Source organism: Salarias fasciatus, chromosome 4, assembly GCF_902148845.1.
Source record: "Salarias fasciatus chromosome 4, fSalaFa1.1, whole genome shotgun sequence".
Taxonomy (NCBI): domain Eukaryota; kingdom Metazoa; phylum Chordata; class Actinopteri; order Blenniiformes; family Blenniidae; genus Salarias; species Salarias fasciatus.
The window spans coordinates 27,082,740-27,104,725 of NC_043748.1; the positions used below are offsets into that span (position 1 = coordinate 27,082,740).

General features: G+C 43.3%; 1 protein-coding gene across 1 annotated transcript in view; it reads right to left on the minus strand.

Annotated features, from left to right (window-relative positions):
• Positions 1–9,461: 9,461 nt before the first annotated feature.
• The window catches only part of LOC115387269 (frataxin, mitochondrial-like), a 28,876-nt gene continuing 16,351 nt past the window's right edge, over positions 9,462–21,986 (minus strand). The window contains exons 5-6 of the mRNA XM_030089922.1: positions 14,645–14,742; positions 9,462–9,926 (exon numbers count right to left, since the gene is read on the minus strand). Of these exons, the coding sequence (XP_029945782.1) occupies positions 9,788–9,926; positions 14,645–14,742 (237 nt within the window). The 3' untranslated portion in view covers positions 9,462–9,787. The remainder of the gene's footprint in view (positions 9,927–14,644; positions 14,743–21,986) is intronic.

The following is a 21,986-nucleotide window of genomic DNA, read 5'->3' on the forward strand; positions in this document are numbered from 1 at the left end:
ATCGGCCCCTCCCACCACCACCAACCATTCACTCTCACAACTTTCATACTAGGCAACGTGGGTGAAGTGTCTTGCCCAAGGACACAACGACAGTTTTACGCCTGTGGGAGCGGGGATCGAACCGCCAACCTTCCGGTTATAAGACGACCTGCTCAGTAGGGCTGTCAAATGATTACAATTTTTAATCAGATTAATCACAGCTCACAAATTAATTAATCATGATTAATCACAAATAATCGCAATTTCCAACTATGTCTGAAATATACCATTTTTTCCTGTATTGCATTAACAAAAAACAACAGGACATGATTATATATATTTAACACGTGATGTGTTTTTTTTAATTTAAGGCCCCAAATAAAATAAATATTCAAAAACTAAAACATGCACACCATAACATAATGTCTCTGTGTGTGCAGTGCTCGCTCTGCAGTCCCTCTATAGTTGGCTTTTGGCAGGAGTTACATTTTCTGTTCCGTAACAAATGTAGTACCACAAGTAAAACTAAGAAATACAACACTTTTTTCTTGCACAATTAAACAGGTCATTCTTAGCCAGTGTTCCTTTTTGTGTGGAAAACAGAAAACTGCTTCAACATTTTTTTAATCAAACAAGTAGAATCCATGGGGCCAGCGGCTTATCTCCCTCCATATTGCTTTCTTCTTCTGTTTTGATAAATGAGTTGACGCCAGTGTTGCCAACTCCCCAGTAAGGAAAGCAGCTGTCCCTAAAGTCGCTGATGACGTCATTGTCTAATTTGCATAATTGACCATTTGGATGTAATTGTAATGGACGCTGTATGAGAGAGGAATAACGTCGTGGGAGAAGCAAAAAGTGAGCTAAAAACACTCTAAATATGTTTAGAACTACAAATGAACTAACAAAAGTGTGACAGTTAAGAAACATTTACATGTTCATCCCGCTCCAGGACGGGAGAAGCAGTGGATTTGTTCACGTTTGATCCATTTGAAGTGAGTAGTGTGGGTCTCCTCCTCTCTGCTCTGACCACAGGGAGCGCTGCGTGACACTGACCGCTGTGAGTGCTTTGGGACGGGGGGGGGGGGGGGGGGGGGGGGGGGGGGCCTCACGGCAGCACCGTTCGATGAGAACAGCAACTACACGTTCTGTCACGTCTCCAGAGCGCCAGAAAAGTCGCTAGATTTGTCACTAGTCACTTTTGACAAAAAAATCGCCAAGAGGCTTTTGAAAGTCACCAGATTTAGCGAGAAAGTCGCCAAGTTGGTAACACTGGTTGACTCCAGGCCTCCTTTGCCTCCTGTCCACTGTCTCATACCCCTTTCACACTGCAACTAGCGGGGCGACCCGTGTTTTCGACCCGCTAATAATCGCCTTTTGTGTCCTTTCACACTGCATGCAGACCCGCGTCTAACCGCCTGCTGGCGAGCCGCGTCGCTGCGTCTTCCCGCGCTGATGACGTCATCAGCGCGACGGAGCAAAGTGAAAGTAAACAACGCAGCGGAACACAGTCCCCATTACCTGTAGACGAATCTCCCCTTCCCCACGGATCCAGAGCAGCTCTCTGGTCTCACTATCTTGCCAATGCTGGGTCGTCTTGACGAAGGAAATCTCACGCTGTGTCCAGAAACAACAACTAGCGCGTTAACGTAGCCAAGCTGCGTCGACGTCATCACGTAAGTTACCGCGTCGACTCACGTCTGCCTTTCACACTCCCTTTCGCCCCTCCCACTAAAAAGCCGGTAGTAGTGACCCGCTAAAAACCCACGTCGATTGCAGGGTTGAAAAACCCGGGTCTAATGCCAAGTGAACACTTCCACACTGCCATTAGGACCCGGTTAATTTGCGGGGTTACACGGGCTTTTGGCCAGTGTGAAAAGGGGTATCAGAGGTGAGGCTTCTTCTTCTTCTTCGGTTGCTGGCAGCTTGCAGGCAGCTTGCATTCCATGCGGGTGCACTACTGCCACCCGCTGGTAAAGGTGAGGCTTGTCATGATGTGCATGCGTTAAACTGCGTTAAAACGTTTTAATGAGATTAATTACATAATTAACGCCATTAACGCGTTAGGCCTTAATCACACATACGTGGCTGTGCGGGCGCGGATCTGTCCGGGTTTGCATGGCGTCTGCGCTTTAAAGTCAGAACTGCATGCAAACAGATCAGTCCTTTCACACTCCACGCGCGTGGCCCATTCAAATCCGCGCGGCGATTTCTAAATAGAAATCAAGTCTATTTTTCTGCACGGACTTGAGCGGGCTGTGCGCGGCGTCCCATTGAAATCAACGGAATAAAAACACATCTCGTGTCAGCTAGGCTAAGCATGTATTGAACTCATGTCTGCCACAAACTGGTCACACTAGAGACTTTCCAGTGTTCTAGTCCGTCTATTTTTCCGGGGCTTGGAGCGGGTCCCATTGAAAACAATGAAGACAGGGCCTCGTTGTCATATATGCAGATATATGTTCCGTTTGAATTTACTATTCGGCGCAGTTGAGAGGAGCGCTTGTCCATGGCAACAAGTAAATTTGATTTGATGGGAGAGTTTTCACTTGGGGCCATTAGAATAACATGGGGAACTTCAGCCATTGCCACGGCAACACCGTTGAAATTACAATATGGTTACCATTTGCTTTTTTGATGGGGACCACATGAAGAATTCATTCGCTCTCTACTGGTATGTTTCCTTCCACCTTCAAGCATGCAGTCGTAGAACCTAAACTTAAGAAACCTAATTTGGACCAACATGAACTCAAGAACTATAGGCCGATATCTAAACTCCCCTTCTTGTCCAAAATATTAGAAAAGATAGTGGTGAAACAGCTCACGTTTTTTTACAACCTCTATGACACATTTCAGTCAGGCTTTCGTAAACCTTGCTCTACAGAGACTGCGCTACTGAAAGTGTCCAGCGACATCCTGATGTCTGCTGACTCGGGGAGGTGCACAGCGCTGGTCCTGGTGGACCTGTCCTCAGCCTTAATAATAATAATAATAATAATAATAATAATAATAATAATAATAGTGATAATAATAATAATGCATTGGTTTTATATAGTGCTTTATTGGACAGTCAAAGACGCTTTACACTGAATTCTTCATTCTCTCCATACTGGGTGGTGGTAAGCTGCTGCTGTAGCCACAGCTGCCCTGGGGCAGACTGACGGAAGTGAGGCTGCCAATCTGCGCCATCGGTCTCTCCCACCACCAACCATTCATTCTCACAACTTTCATACTTAGGCAAGGTGGGTGAAGTGTCTTGCCCAAGGACACGACGAGTTTTACGCCTGCGGGAGCGGGAGCCTTCCGGTTATGACACGACCCGCTCTACCATCTGAGCTACTGTCGCCTTTGACACAGTGGACCACCAGATCCTGATAAACCGGCTGCAGGACCTCACTGGCCTGTCGGGTCCAGTGCTTCAGTGGTTCTCCACATATCTGGCTGGCAGGAGCTTCAGTGGGTCATCAAACCAAATCATGTCTGAGCCAACCAACCTGCAGTGTGGTGTGCCTCAGGGCTCAGTTCTGGGACCCCTCCTGTTCCTTCTGTATTTGCTTCCTCTGGGTCAGATAATCCAGCAGTTCGGTGATGTGTCCTACCATCTATTTGCTGACGACCTTCAGCTGTACTGCTCATTCAAGCCTTCTGAATCTCACAAACTGAGCTCGCTAATGAACAGCTTATCACTAACCAAGCAGTGGTGCAGTGACAACAACCTCCAACTCAATTCAGAAAAAACAGAGACCCTCATCATTGCCCCAGACAGTGACATCCCCACTATTGTACAGCACCTTGGTGATCTGAGCCGCTCAACCAAAACTGAACTGAGGAATCTCGAGGTGATCTTTGACAGCGCCATGTCACTAGACCACCACTCAAGGCAGCTGGTTAGAACCGGTTTCTTACAGCTACGCAATATCGCAAAGCTCAGACACATGGTATCAACGAACAAGCTTAAAATGATCATTCATGCATTTATATCCTCACAGCTGAACTACTAGAACAGCCTGTTCACTTTCCTTAACAAGAAAGAGCTGGCTCATCTTCAGTATGTCCAAAACTCAGCTGCGAGGCTGCTGATTAGCACCAACAGGAAGCCCCAAATCACACCCATGTTAAAATCCCTCCACTGGCTCCCAATTGCATTCCGTATCCAGTTTAAAATCCTGGTGCTGACCTTCAGAGCCCTACATGGTCAGGCTCCCATGTACTGAGACCTAATCAAGCCTTACAGCTCGGCCCGAAGCCTGAGGTCCTCTGATCAGAATTTGCTGAGAGTTCCCCGTACTCGTTTTAAAACTAGGGGTGAGCGCTCATTCATATCCACCGTCCCTTACCTCTGGAACGAGCTTCCTCCAGACCTGCGCTCCCTGAACTCAGTGGATGCCTGCAAAAAAACACCTAGAAACATTGTTTAAGAAGGCGTTCTGGACCCTGTGATCAGCGCTGTCTTGGCAGTAACTTATACTGTCTTTATGATTTCTTATCGCTTTTTGTTGTTTTTGATTTTATCTGTGAAGCACTTTCTGAAGATTGCTCTGGGAAAGTACTATATAAATAAACTTTACTTACTTTATTAGGGGGCCAAGCCACGGATGGCCTGGGAACGCGTATGCGATGCATACGCGTTCCCAGGACCAGCTGTGCTGGGAACCCTATTGTAATTGAAAGGATTTTTATTATTATTATTATGGCGTGGGAACAGCGTATGCATCGCATACGCGTTCCCAGGACCAGCTGTGCTGGGAACCCTATTGTAATTGAAAGGATTTTTATTATTATTATTATTTTTTTTTTATTATTCCGCCGGTAAAAGTCCCGCTGCAGCCCAAACCGTACATGGTAGGATGGTGCAATTTGGTGGGTTGGTCCAAAACCCCGCCCCGACGGAGGACGCAAAAAATCAAACGAATCCGCCACTAGGTGGCGCTATAAGTCCTGCTGCAGCCCAAACCGTACATGGGAGTGCAGTGAAAATTGGTGGGTTGGTCCAGAATCTGGGTCAGACTTAGGCTGCAAAAAATCAAATCAATCCGCCAGCAGGTGGCGCTATAAGCTACTTAAACGTGTTTTGGTCTATTTGGTCTATAACTCCCACCTCGTGTGTCGCACATTCAAAAAACTCATATCCTCAGATTCCCTGAGAAGAACTGAATCAATTAGGCGAGGCCACGCCCATTTCCGCTTAGTTTTTTTTCCGCTAGATCGCATCAACCAAAAAACATACTTTTCCGGACTCCGTCTAAGGGCTTTGTCCGATCTGCATGAAAAGCAGCAGATAAAGTCTTCAGTAGGGTCTGACCTAAAGTTATCAAAAGAATTTTGCTATGACAAAATATGCGCAACATGGGCTTGACTACACTTTGCCAGCTAGCTAGCTAAACACAAGGCTTCACAGATCTTGGTCATAATAAATGCTAACACCACCAGACTTGAGATTCTTGGCTGCCATGTGACTGTGGGTCTATCAGCCCATTTTGGTGAACATTGGCCACTAGTTGGCGCTATAACTCATGAATACGTGTTTTGGGCTATAACTCCCATGCCATATGTCGCACATGCCAACAACTCACATCCTCTAATTCCCTGAGTAGAACTGAATCATATGGGCTAGGCCACGCCCATTTATGTCTTTAGTTGTTTTCGCTAGATAGCAAAAACCAAAAAACATACTTTTCCGAACTCCGTCTGGGGGCTTTGTCCGATCCATGTGAAAAGCAGCAGATAAAGTCTTCAGTAGGGACTGACATAAAGTTATCAAAATAATTTTGCTACGACAAAATATGCGCAACGTGGGCTTGACTACACTTTGCCAGCTAGCTAGCTAAACACAAGGCTTCACAGATCTTAGTCATAATAAATGCTAACACCACCAGACTTGAGATGCTTGGTTGTCATGTGACTGTGGATTCTATCAGCCCATTTTGGTGAACATTGGCCACTAGGTGGCACTGTAACTCATGAAAACGCATTTTGACCCGCAATTTTTACATTTTATATCACATCTTCTTAAACTTAATATCGACATGTTCCCTTAGCACAGTGGCATCATGGGACATGCTACTAAATCACCAAAGAAAGGGGAATAAACAGGCATAGTTCATGTTAGGGGTAGTAACCAAGAAAGGTGTAGTAACCAACAGTCGCCACATGGTGGAGTTTATTGTTTGGGAGCAGTGTCTGTGGTGAAAGCAGGCTTTGTCGGTGTGAATTGAGAGGTTGCAAATGAACAACTTCATGATTTTTTTTGTGACAAAGAAGTATCTGGTACAATAGGCTCTTATCACAACTCAACCACTTCCTGAACTTCAGGAGGCTCCTTGTTTCCTGTCTTTCGTGATAGGATGAGCTGATTAATACAGGTGTGTCTGAAGTTGTTACAGAGGTCAGACACACCTGCATTAATCAGCTTGTCCTATCATGAAAGACAGGAAACAAGGAGCCTCCTGAAGTTCAGGAAGTGGTGAAGTTGTGTATAGAGTCCATCACTCCATCAGAGGAAAATCAGAGTTGTAGAAATGACTGGAAAGTCAAGAGAGCCATGACATTATATTCTTTACAAGTGCATGTAACACTCTGACCTCAACTGTATTGTGTTTACAATGTCATACTGTCTTTTTTCACTGACAATATTAAAAACAACCTGTGTGTCTACTCAGTGACCTGACATGACTAAAACCAAGCAGCAACTCATGGTAGGAACTTGGTGTCTGAAAGACGGACGGAAACGGCATGATCTCTGAGTAATGTACTCTTTTCAAAGCAGTTTCTGTATGGTTAAAACATCAGAGTTCTCAACACTGAACTCAATTCACTTCTGTCTGATTCAGCCAGTGGCTGTGTGTTAACTTTGGTCAAAATTGGCGAAAAGGGGGGTGCAGTAAACAGAGACATCAAGAGACGTGAAAGTTGATCAGAGTTGCACTACGTATGGTGAGCGTGACGTGGGCCTTGCTGGTGGGGGTTAGACATCGGCTCGTGTCCCGACGCCCGCTCCGAGCCCGGGGTCCCTCGTGGAGAGCTTCTGAGGGCTCCGCTGAGTCCGGGGTCCGAGTCGCGCGGGAGGCTTGGCCCCCTATGAGCACTGCTTGCAGTTCTAGTTAGATATGTGTTTGCTGATCTGGTGTGTTGATTTCAAAATAGAAAATACTGTTTTTTTTTTTTTTTTTAACAGCTTTAACCAGCCTAAACTGCACTAATTACGTTTTTTATTTTTCTTTAATTCACATGTGCATCTGCACTTTCCACCAGCAGAAAATGGAGGAGTTTATGGACTTGATTTTCACATTTTTCCATCATTTTTGTCACCAAGTGTGATTCAATGCTGCTGTGATAAAATTAAATAACCCAGTGCAGCAAGGCTCGGTCTGACTAGTCAAGTACATGGAAACCTAATCTCTTGCACCTTGGTCTTTTTGCATTATGTAAATTTTAAATGCTGATATTGTGATGATAAAATTCTAATATATCATGCATACTCAACAGGCATGTTTTTAGAGTATGGGAGAATATTCACAGAAGCACAGAACATAAATCAGGTCTTTTAACTGAGGGAAGAGTGCATAACACCGCATCAACAGGCTGCCTTCAGAAACTTCACTTCTGAAGGGAAGTACATACTTCACTTTCCATGTTACTGTCTTTAATGTAACTAAAGTTTCAGGTAAATAAATTGTTTCAGACATCAAATAGTGCCAATAAAATGAACAAATTTCAAGCAGCTAACTTAAAGCTGGTGTCCGGAGTTTCCGTTCGTTTCCAATGTATGCATCATTTTTCAACAGAGCTTAAATGTGTCAGTCTGGTTCCATACTATAAAATAATATGACCATAAAGCAATATAAAATAATATTTATTTATAAGCTCCGCCTTCGTCTCATAGACCCCCATGTTATCCGAAAAAGCGCCGGTCAGCTTCAGCCAATAGATTTCGAGCTTCCGCTTTGTCATGCTGTCAATCAAAGTGTGGAGCAGCCAGAGAGCACGGCGCTCGCCCAGCAGAGTCACCTCGGATATATCCACTGTCTGCTGAACATCCACCGTAAACAGCTCAACATGAAGATGCTTGCGGTCTCGGTGGCACTCATTTTGACACCCCGGGTAATGCACGTGCACAATTAAAGGGGCGTGGCTTGGTAGGTCATGAAAGCAGAGGGAGGGTGGAACCTCGAGACGTTACATTAAAAAAAAACTCTCATTCTTTCAAAACTCCGGACACGAGCTTTAAGGTGGCATAAGTAATGATGCAGTAGGTTTGTAAAGACCGGGTTGGACCCTAAATGTTTCACCCAGCAGGGGAGATTTAACAATAGTCCTGCGCTGTCATTTTATATGGACTTGGGTCACTGTGGTGATAAAATCTGTGGCCACGTTTTGTGACTGGAAAAAATATGGAAAGACAATCTCTGGACATTTGCATCCAGTGCGGTGATATTATTTAAGGGGGTGCAGAGCACGTGCCGGGGGGGGATAGGAGTGACGTCACACGCCAACCTGAAGACACCTGCCGGAAGAATGACACCATGGAGTGTTTGCCAGTGAGTTCTTGTTAGAATAAATTCTGTGTTTTGTCCCAATGCTGTTTCTGGTCAGTCTATGAATCACCCCTGCTGATAGGTGTTTATCCGCCCATAACCTTATAGAGCCCAGTGACAGTATCGCTTTGGAAAACACAGGCGAGTTATTACAGGTTTATCATCAAGCAGCACTTATTTTCATTTAATAGGCTCTATATCTCAGAATGTGGTCAAGATATCAGCTTCACACCATGTGCAAGTTGTTGGTTGCACTAAGATTTGTGAGGGAAAAAAAAGGAACTGCTAGGAATTTGGTTGGTGATATTGAACTGGGTTGGTGATATTTAAAGGAATACTCCGAAGATTTTGGACCCACACCCTGTCCCGATCATTTACAAAGTGAGATAAGCTCATAAATACCTTTATTGTGTCCGTTTGTCCAGCCGCGGGCTCCCAGCTGTTAGCATCGTAGTTAGCTTAGCTCAGCTGCCAGAGGTGAAGAGGAGACAGAGCCGGACTGATGAAAGTGGACAAAATCCCCCTTCCAGTGGTCCAGGGGACGGCGTATTAGCACATGAAGTAAATCCGAATGGTTATTAAACATTTAAAAGACGTGTTTTCCTTTTCAATCCATTAAAATAAAGTGTTGATACACACAGATCTGCACAAGCATAGTGCTCCGCGGAAGGATATACCGGCGCAAAGAGGCTGAGTCTATGCTTCTACTGCTGTGCTCCGGTATATCCTTCCGCGGAGCACTGCCATGTGCAGGTCTGTGTGTATCAACACGTTATTTTAATGGATTGAAAAGGCAAAAACGACTTTTAAAATGTTTTGTAACCATTCGGATTTACTTCCCGTGCTAATACGCCGTCCCCTGGACCACTGGCAGGAGTATTTTGTCCACTTTTGTCAGTCCGGCTCTGTCTCCTCTTCACCTCCCGCAGCTGAGCTAAGCTAACTACGATGCTAACAGCTGGGATGCCGCGGCTGGACGAACGGACACAATAAAGCTATTTATGAGCTTATCTCACTGTGTAAATGAACGGGATAGGGCGTGGGTCCAAAATCTTCGGAGTATTCCTTTAACACCGATTTTCTTACAGAGTTCATATGACACACAATGAATCAAAAGAAGCAATGGTGAAAAGCAGAAACAACAATACAGAACATCTTAAATATTCTATGTAATAAAATGGTAAAACATGTATTTCTGCAGAGGTGAGATTGAAGGGGTCTTTCCCTTTCCTTCCATTATTAAACAGTGTGAGCAGGTTGTCCGCAGCTGTCTGGATTCAGGAATAAGGCAGATCTTTCAGGTTGATGTTTCTACTGTAGATTGCTGAGAACTCTTCAGACAGTAGTTGGTGCAGGCTGACGCCATCGTGAGAGTAGACCCAGTGTTCACCTGTCCAGTCATAGCGTTTTGGTCCACTGCAAACACACAAAAGGACATATATGCTCAACTACTGACTTTAAAATGAAAATTCTGATTACTGGAGAGAAAAAAATAAATAAATAAAAAAAAAATAACATGAGCACTTGCCGCTGGTGGTAAATTTTTTAAGTGGGGCGCTTCATCATTCTTCACTTTCAGTGGTTTACAAACCAGATAGGTGTGTTGGGCGACCTAAAATTTGCCCCAAGCCACAGCCATTAACTGGCGCTGGTTGGTTTAATTTCATGTCATTCATTCATATTGTTTATCAGTGATTGGTGGAATCTCTACTAAAGGCTACACTACAGGATAATCGGGCTTAACTTTGTCCCAATGCAAGCCAGCAAAGGTCCGATTGTCAGGTGTACGCAAATGAGATGGTGCCCAAAGTTCCTGTAGTGTTTGGTGTGTTCTTTCCCATTAGAGCCGCTTGGGAATTGTTGGAAGGAAGGATCGTAGATAATGAACATGTTCAATATTTGTGATAAGACATCCTGTAGTGTGTATGGAGCTCTGAGGAGCCGATAAGCTCAGAGGCAACCTGACCACACCCTCCTAATAAACCTCCTTGATTGGCTGAACAGCTCTGCCTCACCAAGGTGTTGATGCTGCAGCTTTTAAAAATCCCCACTCAGCTGTCAGTGCTGGAGGCATGTATATAAGTCAGTGAAATATATTCACTATATGACAGTGAAACACGGAAAAGCTTCTGAACTCAGTCATGCAGAAAGTGAGTCGTTAATCATCAATAATTGTATTGCTAATGTACATACCGTATTGGTCCGAATATAAGACGATATTTTTTTCCAGGAATGGTATTCTCAAAAATGGGGTCGTGCTATAATCGAGGACTAGATGGAGCCATAGTACCGGTGACCTGTACTGCCTCTGTTTGCATGCAGTGGCTCAGCCGCCGCGTTAGGGGGAGGTAGTGAGCTGGACAGAGTGTAAGCCTACAGCAGTGTGAAGCCCCTTTCACACTAGCCAAAAAACCCGTTTAAACCCGCTAATTAATCGGCTCCTCATGGCAGTGTGAAAGGGTTCACTCTGCATTAGACCCGGGTCTTTCAACCCGGCAATCAGTGTGGGTTTTTAGCGGGTCGCTACTATCGGCTTTTTAGTGAGAGGGGCGAAAGGGAGTGTGAAAGGCAGACGCGAGTCGACGCGGTAACTTACGTGATGATGTCGACACAGCGCGGCTACGTTAGCGCGCTAGTTGTTGTTTCTGGACATAGCGTGAGATTTCCTTCGTCAAGACGACCCAGCATTGGCAAGATAGTGAGACCAGAGAGCTGCTCTGGATCCGTGGGGAAGAGGAGATTCGTCTACAGGTAGGGGTGTGCGATATGACGATATAAGATCGTTAAGGATTATAACATCGGGACGATCTCATAAATCAGAAAGATGGTTAAACCGTCTATAGGGCACGTTCTCCTCGTTGTTTTTTCACCTATATATAATATTTTTTGGAGTGACGATGTTACCTGAAAGCTTCAGATAATATCAACTAAATATTCCCTCTAGTGCAGTTATGCACATACATGATAGATACATGCGGAGCAACATTAACGATGATTAAAAAAAAAAAAAAAAAAAAAAAAAAAAAAAAACCGCTGCCACAGCCAGCGCTGCGTTCGGGGACGCAAAGGCAGCTAACAGCGAGCAGAGCGCTGTGGAGCTTCTCTGACTGGAGCTGCTGCTGGGTGGAGGCTGGGTGGAGGCTGTGTCAGGCAGAGCTGGTTTACAGCAGCAGTACGGGATCTACAAGAGATCAGCCGCCATGGAAACACCCCGAAAAGCTGGAGGGAGAGACGCTGAAGCTAGCACCGATGCCAACGCTAGCTCGCGAGCTACCACTAGCAGTTCACAAGCTAGCATGAGGGATTTTATATACAACAAATCACAGAAATGTGAAAAGACTCTTAGTGAACATACCATCAAGTTAACAGCTGAAACGGCCCTTTAGTCTGATCACTAGTGGAACGTCTGGTTTAATGGGATTATGAGGGGCTGTATTTCAATGGAGACAGAGCCCTCTAGTGGTCACATAGGGCAACTATTAAAACTATATCACATTAAAACTGCTAAAAAGCTATTTGATATGGAAGAAGACTGAGCAGTGTGGCTGCTGTTAGTTTTTCTAAGGTTCATTTCAAACAGCGCATCGAAAATATCTGCCTGTCAGTACTCGAATATACTTAGCTGATGTTCAGGATAGAGGTGAAATTTATACTTGTGAGTTTGTCAGTTTGTTTTGAAGTTTCAACACAGATGCTAATTCCGTTAGCATGTCAATGGCGTTTCCATTAATAGTTAGCATTGAGCTAGCGGCTTTGATTTTAAATACTGACCTGTTTTGTTTTTACACAGTGATGTATGTTGTGATCCATCTTGTGTATTTGTTCAGTTATGTGTATATCTGGTTTGTTTCAGTTTTACAGCCTTCAGGAGAAAGTAATAAAAGCTCAGAGCAGCTGAAATCTCCTGCTTTCTTTCTGAAGAACTGTTCTCTACAGGCCAAACTGAACCCAACATTCAAAGAGGGCTGAATTATTAATGTTCATGAAGTTGAACAGAACTTGAATTTGATGGTTATAAAGTTATTTACATCATTAATGCAGTTATTCAACCTTTGAAGCTCTTAATTGTTGCTTATTTTGAGAAAGAGAATATATTTTTTATTTAATACTGCTGTAATATTTTTTTAATCTTAAATCACGTGAAATGTTATCACTGTTGTGAGTTTTTGAGTTTAAATAATTGTACAATGAAAAGTCCTCTTATGAGTAACCTTATTGTCTTCAACAAATTTTTAATTTCACAAAATGATATTTGAAAAATAGGGGTCGTCTTATAATCAGAGTCGTCTTATATTCGGGCCAATACGGTATTTCTTCAGTCCAGACCCAAACCCTAAACAGTTTTTCATTCATCTGCATGTTCACCACTCCTACAATAAATGTCATGTATCCTGTTTTCATTCATCTAGACTTCTAACTACAAAAGAATGGAAGTAACAAAAAAAAAAAAAAAAAAGAAACCTCTCTGAGTGCATGCAAGCACAACAGGGGACAGAGAGTGCACATATAATAAAACTTTGCCACTCAAGCTAACGTCAGATGGATTGCAAATGTCTCATATAAACACCTGAGTGGATTTGATTCCCCTTGGATTGGAATACACTTGGAATCGGATTGTCAGAGGTAGTCTATCCTGATCGCCTGTGCCTCATAGAAGCAGCTGAAAACAACGGCTCGTGTTGTATGAATGGGTTATTTGTTCTGTGCATGCACTCCCTCATACATAGAGCACAATGACATGTGCAGAAAAGAGGAAGCAGGAATTAGGAAAGTCATAAACAAGCAAAAGGATTGGATGCTGGTTTAGAAAACCTTTAATACAAACCCTGAGAGAGCAAAAACTTGTAAAGAGGCAAGATGACTGCAAATCACGCAAGAGCAACGTGTTTAAGCAGCTCTGTGGAAGATTAACAGTGGGCAGACATCCAGTAGATAAAAAGCATACAGGTAGACTTAAGACTGCTGACTGCTGACGACAAAGCTCAAGATCTGAACCTTCAAAGTGGGAAATAGATCTGTAGCTTATTTCACAGATACTGAATAATCTACTTTAGCTGGGGCCCACGCAAGCAAGGACTGAACGCAGACAACTTTATTTAGCGTCCATGTAAAACTAAGATTGTTTTGAGTGAGACAGAAAAAAAAAAAACACCCATTTAAACTGGGCTGCTTCTTGTTCTGTTGCTATTGGCTTTTGTTTGAAGCTTTGATATAGCAACAATATGTCGGCAACTATATTTGGCTGTCATTCACACTCCCACTATGAGAGACACCATGATCACTGAACAACAAGGATGATAAAACAACAACAAACAGAACCGTGAACAGCCACGCTAAACCCACAAATTAACCTACCGGAACAATGTTTCCCTGGTTCTCTCCAACCCGCCACCACGCTGCTTATGGACACTTCCTCTGAGAACTGCACTGTCCATCAATAGCAACCTTTCCCGTTCTTTCCGAGATGCTCAGCGTTTGAATCTCCTTTCCACCGTCTCAGAAGTTGAGATCGTGTTCCTCCCTGTGATGTTGGAAGTGTGAAAGAATGGCTCAAAGCTAGCTGGTTCGTCGGTGGCTAACAGCTAAGCTAACAGCCGTCCGTCAGACTGCGGTAACTGGTAGCTGACTGCCAGTAGCTAAGCTAGCAGCATGCTGCTTTTACAAAGTGTCCCTGAAAGCAGCAGGGAGATTGCACCACACAGCGGGTTATTCACTGACTCAAAGGCTTTCAAACAGGTAGTGGAGGCAGTATTGGAGAATATGGATACTGACAAGTTAATGGACGATGTTACTGTCTCCGTGAAGCAGGTGCCTCGGATTTTCAAAATCATCTGGTGGGCCAGATATTATTGTTCCTACCAGCTGCCGATCACCAATGTGGAGGGATTACTATTGCAACAATACCTCGTCCGTCAGGTAAAACATCACCAGTAGTCTGTGGTCACACCTCTATCACCTGAATAAAACATGATGAATGACTGATTATATCAGGTTTACTACAAATACCTTGAAGACATCACAAAAAGGTCTTACTGATTCCTCAGATAGTACCAATGCTAATATGCTACACTGTATAACATTAAACGTGGAGTCGTAGTTGGTATGTTGATTTCAGCGGGAGGTCTTGGTCTCACCTGGTGGGAGAAGAAAGCCAGAGCTGTTTGTTTGGTGTCTGTTTGTTGATGACGTAGGTGCCATGGTCCCCGCTCACTTTCACCGTCAGCACACCGCTCTGAACATACGAGACAAGACACGCTCAGAGTTCCTGCTAAAGCAGCTTAACTTCAATTCTGTGATTATTGTGCAAACATTTAGCCCAAACATGGAAGTTGTAAGAAGCAGCGATCGCATATAGGTTTTCAATGTAGTGATTCCTCAGGACCCACAAGCGCGATTTTCAGTGGGTCTATGGAAAATTCAATGGGATCCCACACCAATTAAAAAAAATGCATTTCAATTTCTTCTATTCTTGTATTTTTTAAATTGTAGGATTAAACTGGTGGTATGGTAGGACATAGAGCTCGACCGATTCATCGGTTTGGCCGATCAATCGGCCCGATAGGACGTTTTACAAACTATCGGAATTAAAGCAAATGGCCCCGATAGTGGCCAATGGCTGTTTTTTTTTTTTTTTTTTTTTCGGCAGCGCCGACTGGTCTTTCCCTCGCCTGCTGCTCTCTGTCTCTGTGATCACCAAGGAGAAGGACGTGGAGACACGATTAGCATCACTGTAAGTGTATTAAAACCTTCACAAGTTGAAAGTCAACATCTTAACCTCCTTTGTGGAGGAAATAAGTTCCACCTGTTCAACAAGCATAAACGTGCATCATATGTTAGCATGAACAGCGACATTTCCACAGCCAAGTTTTACACAACCACACATGCTTGTTAAGCTAACAATTAACAGCTCGTTGAAAACACGCTGAAAGAAAGCGTCTCTGTGAAGGCAGCTCATCTTAGTTTGCCATGAATCTTAAAATTTGGCAATTTTAGCCGCTGTTTGAGACAAACCAGCGCCCCCCCCCTCGATTTTAGGGTTAGATAGGCTATATTTGGAAATGAATTCCGAATTTATTCTTTCAAAAAAGATAGCCTAATTAAAAAAACTAACCATTCTTTAGTAATGACAAAGAACACAACTGTTTAGAGTATATAAGATATAAGTTAAGGATAAAGGTTTCAGCTTATGGGAGGATGAGAAAATCACAGTTCAAATCCCTTCACTCCATATGCCGTGTTTAACTAGTGTTACTTTTAATGGCATACAGTATCATCACTCACAAAATGTGAAGTCCCCCCCCCATATTAAAGTGTAACAAAATTATCCATGTCAATTTTAATAGATATTGAATAAACATAAGTTTAAATTAAATATATTGATTTTTTTATGTTTTCTTTGCAATTTTATACATTTGGATAATGTTCAGTAGTACTAATAAAGTCAGAGAGTGTTAACTTCCAACAGTGTTGATTTTTTTCCGGGGGGCTGGGCTATCGGCCAATTAATCGGCTATCGGCTTTTTCCTGCTCCAAACTATCGTTATTATATCGGCCTTTAAAAATCCACTATCGGTCGACCTCTAGTAGGACATGCTTATAATCGGCAGACACATTCGTGTATGTATTTGAAATAAAATTCTAAAGCTGAAAAGTTAATTACAAAACAACTGTCACAGTTGTCATACATGCTTACTCGAGAAAAACTGGACCTCATCTGAAAATGGGATGTGTGCATAGACGCTGTCACAATATATCAATTTTCACTGGGAAAATGAGCTGTGTCTCCAGGATGCATCATAGTGACAGTGAATCCTTTCAGATGCTAATGTATCAGGGACACAGGACACGTACCTGGCAATGTCAATGAAGACGTAGGGCTGCAACTAACCATTTAGTTTTGTTTTCGACTAATTTATCAATTATTTGAGTAGTGATCTTCATTTCTAAGCACCTATGCGCTGTGGATACCTGATGACACAGCGAGTTCCAACTCCTTCCCTCCGGCTGTCGCTTCATGGTCCCAAGGCCAAACGTTACAGAACTACCTTTGTCCCAGCAGCTATCACAAAGCTCAATGCCAGGGCGAGGAGATGAGAGAGTCCTATTAAACCTTTGGAGCTCGGAGATGTTATCTGGGAAATTTTAGGTGATTTTATGGTTCTTAATGACTGGCTTCTTTGTGTGTTGACTGTACTGATTGCTGTGTGTTTTTTCTTATGTGTGTTTTATTCGGACTGCCGAGTCCCTGCCTGCAAACAAATTTACCGTGAGGTATAAATAAAGAAACCTTGAACCTTGAATCTTGAACAGCAGCTCTGGCATTTAACGTGTTGATTAAAGGCTGTAGTGCTACGATGGAATGAAAGTTGAGCTTCACAGTGTGCATTTATCGTGTTTCACTGGTTTATTTTCAGTCAAATGTTCTCAAACTTTGGAAACTGGGTGGGGGTTTTCGAGCCTCTTCTTCTTGTACACCCTCCACAGCAGTCTTTCACAATAACCCGCTGCATGCATTTCTCATGCAGCACTGATTAGCATGGGGGCCATTCTTTGGGCCTGGCGTGCCGGACTGCAATGCATTGCTTTTCATCTGTTTTTCATTGTTCCACCATTATCCTCCGTTTTTCTTCCCTGTTCTGGGATGTAAACAGTAAGCACGTTTACATGCACCCCGTAAAATCGGCTTGTAGGCGGAGCGGATTGTAAATGTGTTATGTAAACACTGAGTGGATCCGCTTAACTCGGAGCGGATTGTATTTCGGAGCCGATTGTACGAGGTGGTGTACACCGATCAATAATCCCCTCCGTGTCTCATATAAACGCTGCCTGACAGTGGAGCGGAAAAAAACGGGGGATTATTTGTTCCGCGCATGCATTCCCTCGTACGTAGTGACGTGATGACGTGCGCAGTAAACGGGAAGCAGGACATTCAAAAACAAGCAGAAGAACACGGCGGTGGTTGAAAAACACTTTTTTAATTAAAAACCCAGAGAGAACAAACACTGGTGAGGCGAGATGGAAGCAAATCGTACAACAGCGAGTTGTTCAAAGAGCTCTGTAGCAGACCACGAGCCATCACCCGGCCACTGCTATGGATTAACTGGTTCCCGTTTTAACGAATGACGGCAGAATTCTGTGTAAACACATGCTGATAACAGCGGCTGTTAAAGTAAGGCTCATAAAAGACTTGAAACTTATACGCTGACTGTAAATGTAGATAACCGACGTTCGCTAGAACGACTACAAGCTTCAGTCATCTATTGGTCACAAGTTAACACGGACACAGCAGCGTATCATGGAGATGTTGGGACATTATTTGAGGAGATATCAGTAGATAAAAACTCTGGTCGGCGCTGAGGACTGCTGCTGCAGAGCTAAAAGACCTGAAGGTTACGCGAGAAACCCTGTGCACATTTCACAGAATGCTGTATAATCCGCCTCTCCCAGGGCCCTCGTAAATGAGGATTCATCGTGGATTTTGTATGCCGTCCATGTATACATGCACGTTTAACACGACTGTTTATTGTTTAAATGTTTATTTAACTTATATCGGTTATTAGAGATACAGTCAGGTAGGCATCGATCCAAGGGTTAGGGTTTTGGGGGGGCTCTCAAGTGGCCGAGTTGGTCGGTGCCGACTTGACTGTAAGCTGCTTACCAACTTGGCCAAAAGCCTCTTTCTTTTTCTTTTCTTTTTTTTTTAAATCACGATGCCGGCTGCGGCGCGATGATTTGCACAGTTTTTTTCGTACGCCGCTTCTCCTCACGTAGCAGGCGGGAGACTGGAGGACAAACTGTGTGATTATGGTGACTGACAGGTTAGAGGTGGAGAATGTACCTGGAGCTTCATGTTTGATGTTCTGTTTGAACCGAGTAGCTTAGCTACGAGCACGCAGCGCAAGCGGCTGTCTGGTCATTAGACCAGACCAGATCATGTGACCAGGCGGCGTTCGTGGAATGCCACCTGATCAAACCAGTCGCCTGCATTATAATTGTATCGTAATGTTCTCAACCCCTGAAGTTTGGTCAGCCAGTACAATTAATTTATTTTTACCCAATGGGCTATATGCACGGAGCAACGTGACGTAATTTCTGTTGAAATCTCAGACCGCACAAAAACTTCCGGTTACAGTGGACGCTCTCTATGGACGGTCTTCTTTCGACTTCGATTTCCAAGTGATCACAGATTATAGTGTTTTTTTTATTTCAAATCGACGTTTCTTCGTTTGTTTACTATTTTTAGTACAGTTGGTGTGTACAATATTGCCTCGAGAGAGGCGGACTACGTTTCAAATAACATTCCACTCAGCATAAGAGCCGCTGCCAAGGAAAGAACGAGAGGAGTGGAGATGATGAGGAGACATCAGACGAGGAGTGGAGGAGCTCTGGGGAGCTCTGCTCAGCACCTAATGTTTCAATACTCGAATGAATATACCGTATTGGCCCGAATATAAGACAATGTTTTTTTCCAGAAATTGCATCCTAAAAAGTGGGGTTGTGTTATAATGGCGGACTTACGGTAGATGGTCAATACGCATCCGCGCCGCTAGATGGAGCCAAAGTATCACTGACCAGAGAGCTAGTGGAGCGATGAAATGAGATCAGATGATCTGATGAAAAATGGCGGATCATCTGGAACAAAGGGGCTGAACGCTGGACAACTGAGCAACAACAGAGGAGAAGTTATGATACCAACTTTAAACTGATGGTGATCAACGCAGCAGAGTCATCAAACTACTGCCAAGCCGCCAGGAGGTCTGGTGGAGCAGAGCCTCGTTCTTATTGGAGAGCACAGAAAAAACACTACAGATGCTAACGCTATGAGAAAAGCTTTCCGTGGTCCTGAGAGACGTTTCAGAGAGACTGATAGAAGGGAGAGTGAATACGTCTCTGAAAGACGGAAAGACGGAATGTCCACTACCAGAGCCTGATTCAGCTGAAGGCACTGGAAAGTTATCTACATCATTTATGCAGTTTTGACCCCTTGAGACTTCTTGTTGTTGTTTATTGTTTCTTATTTTGAGAAAGAGAATATATTTTTTCATTTTATATCTCGTGAAATGTTATCTCAGTTGTGAGTAGGGCTGCCACGATTAGTCGATTAATCACGATTATGTCGACTATTAAAATCATCGACGACTAATTTAATAGTCGACGCGTCGGGTTTTTTTTTTTTTTTAATGTTTTTGTCTCGAAACTGCTGCGGTACCTTCCACTGCTGCGTCTGCCTCGCTGTATTTGACACACATGCGCAGTCGTGTCAGCCGCGACAACACCAGACTGGTGTCATGGCTACCCGGCAGCAGCGGAGCTCAAAAGTGTGGGAGCATTACAAGAAAACGTCAGAGAAAAGTGTGCAATGCAGTATCTGCCTTCCACGGCAGCAAAACTGCGATGCATGAGCACCTGAAACGGAAGCACGTCGTGGCTCGTGACAAAGATGAAGAGGGACCGTCGTCTCGGTAAGCTAATAATATTAGCATAGAGCGCTAACTTGCTGCTTACTCATAGCTGTCAACGTTAACATTAGCGGTGACGATTTTCCATTAGCTGCCTTTAGCACTCATTTCATGTTTTCTGTAACGTTCTAACAGTGATGTGTTTTAATAAGAAGTGATGTCAGGCTAATATTTTCTAACGTTACGTTTCAGAGCCTCCACCCCATCGGAGCGGATTTTCACCGCAGCAGAACATCTGCTCCAAAAAGAAAGCAAGTCTGTCTCCAACACATGTAGAAATGTTGACTTTCCTGAACAAGAGCCGTGTGTAGTTTGGGATTATGTAGAGTCAGAGTGTAATAAAAGTTGTATACAGTTGAGCACTGAACACAAAATGCACTTTTGTTTTGAGTCAGTGAGATGAAAACTTAAATAATTCCGTAGTTACAGGTGCCTACCTCATTGTTGCTGTGCTTGATGCCAAACACAAATTAAGGAATAAAAAATTAACAAAGGATTTATTTTTGTGTTGTTTAGGCAAGTGCCTTTTCCATATTTTACTCAAGTATTTGCACTTTATGGTACACAGTAATATTTCAATAAAGGTTTAATGAACTATCATCTGAATTGTCTTTATATTTATTTAGTATATACCTTAAACACTTAAAGCTGAAATATAATTACAGTTATATAAGAGCAGCTTCTTGGTGGTGCGACAAACTATGTTTTACATTTAATTTACATATGATGTGATTAGTCGACTAATCGAAAAAATAATTGGTGATTAGTCGACTACCAAAATAATCGTTTGTGGCAGCCCTAGTTGTGAGTTTTCGAGTTTATAATAATTGTATAATAAAAAGTTGTTTTATGAGAGACCTTACTGTCTTCAGCATTTTTTTTTTTTTTTTTTTTTCCCCCACAAAATGATCTTTGAAAAATAGGGGTCGTGTTATAATCGGAGTCGTCTTATATTCGGGCCAATACAGTACATTTTAGTGAAGCGTTAAGCTATGTTTTGGTCATGGAAATTCGGTAACAAATTATGAAGTCATGGAAAAGTCATTGAAAATGATAGGTGAGAAAATGTCTGAACCCTTGTGACCATCTGGTTATTATATTATGGTCACTTGTGTCTCAAATGGCAGTGTGACGCATCTTGTGTGGGAGCTGCAGTGGTCGTGCTTGTCACTCGCTTTCAGCTAACACCGCTGGCTAGCTTGTATGCGAAAAGGGGAGCCGAGTGTGTAAGTCTCCCTCTGCCAGTATACAGCCTCTCCATCTGCAAGCCCTATGTTAGCGGTTCCTCGTACCGAGACACCTCACGGACTCAGGCCGAGCTACAAGGACTCGGAGGAGGTTGGCCCTCAGACATGCGGCATGCAGGCCCACCGGCGTCTGGATACGCCCTGGTGCCGTATGAACCAACCCCCAGCTCAAATAACTCCACTGCCTTGTGGACGTCTTGGGAAAGACAAAGGCTAAGGGAGTAAACCCTACAGTAAATCCGGAGTGGAGCCCCTAAGGCGGTTGTATGGCATACTTGTCATCTTTCAGCAACTCCCGAATCCTGGTCTGTCCCCAGCCGTCTCGACTCTGTCTTAGGGGCTGGGCGATATGGCAAAAAAAATGATCACGATTTTTTTTTCTCATATCATTCAATCTCGATTAAAATCCCGATATGTTATATTGTTTTTAAACCAGTTTTAAAGCATCTGCACTGAAAACTAGAACTATAGAGTAGTTTAACATTTTATTAACAAACCAAGCAAATAGCAACGCAAATTAAATAATATAAACAGAGAAAAATAGAAGAACAATCTCACTTAACAGTGCAGTAAATGGAAAAAAAAAAATCGAGCACCAAGATAATAAAAGTTGCGATGCACCGTTTTTTCAGTAAAAGAGAAGAACTGAATGATCGTTAGTTAAAGTGTGACAGTTTACAGCCCTGAGGACTTTTGCTGCTATAAAAGATTAAAAAACTAAAGAAACCCTGTGGGGATAATGAAGGTGCTTTAGAATGTAAACATTATTT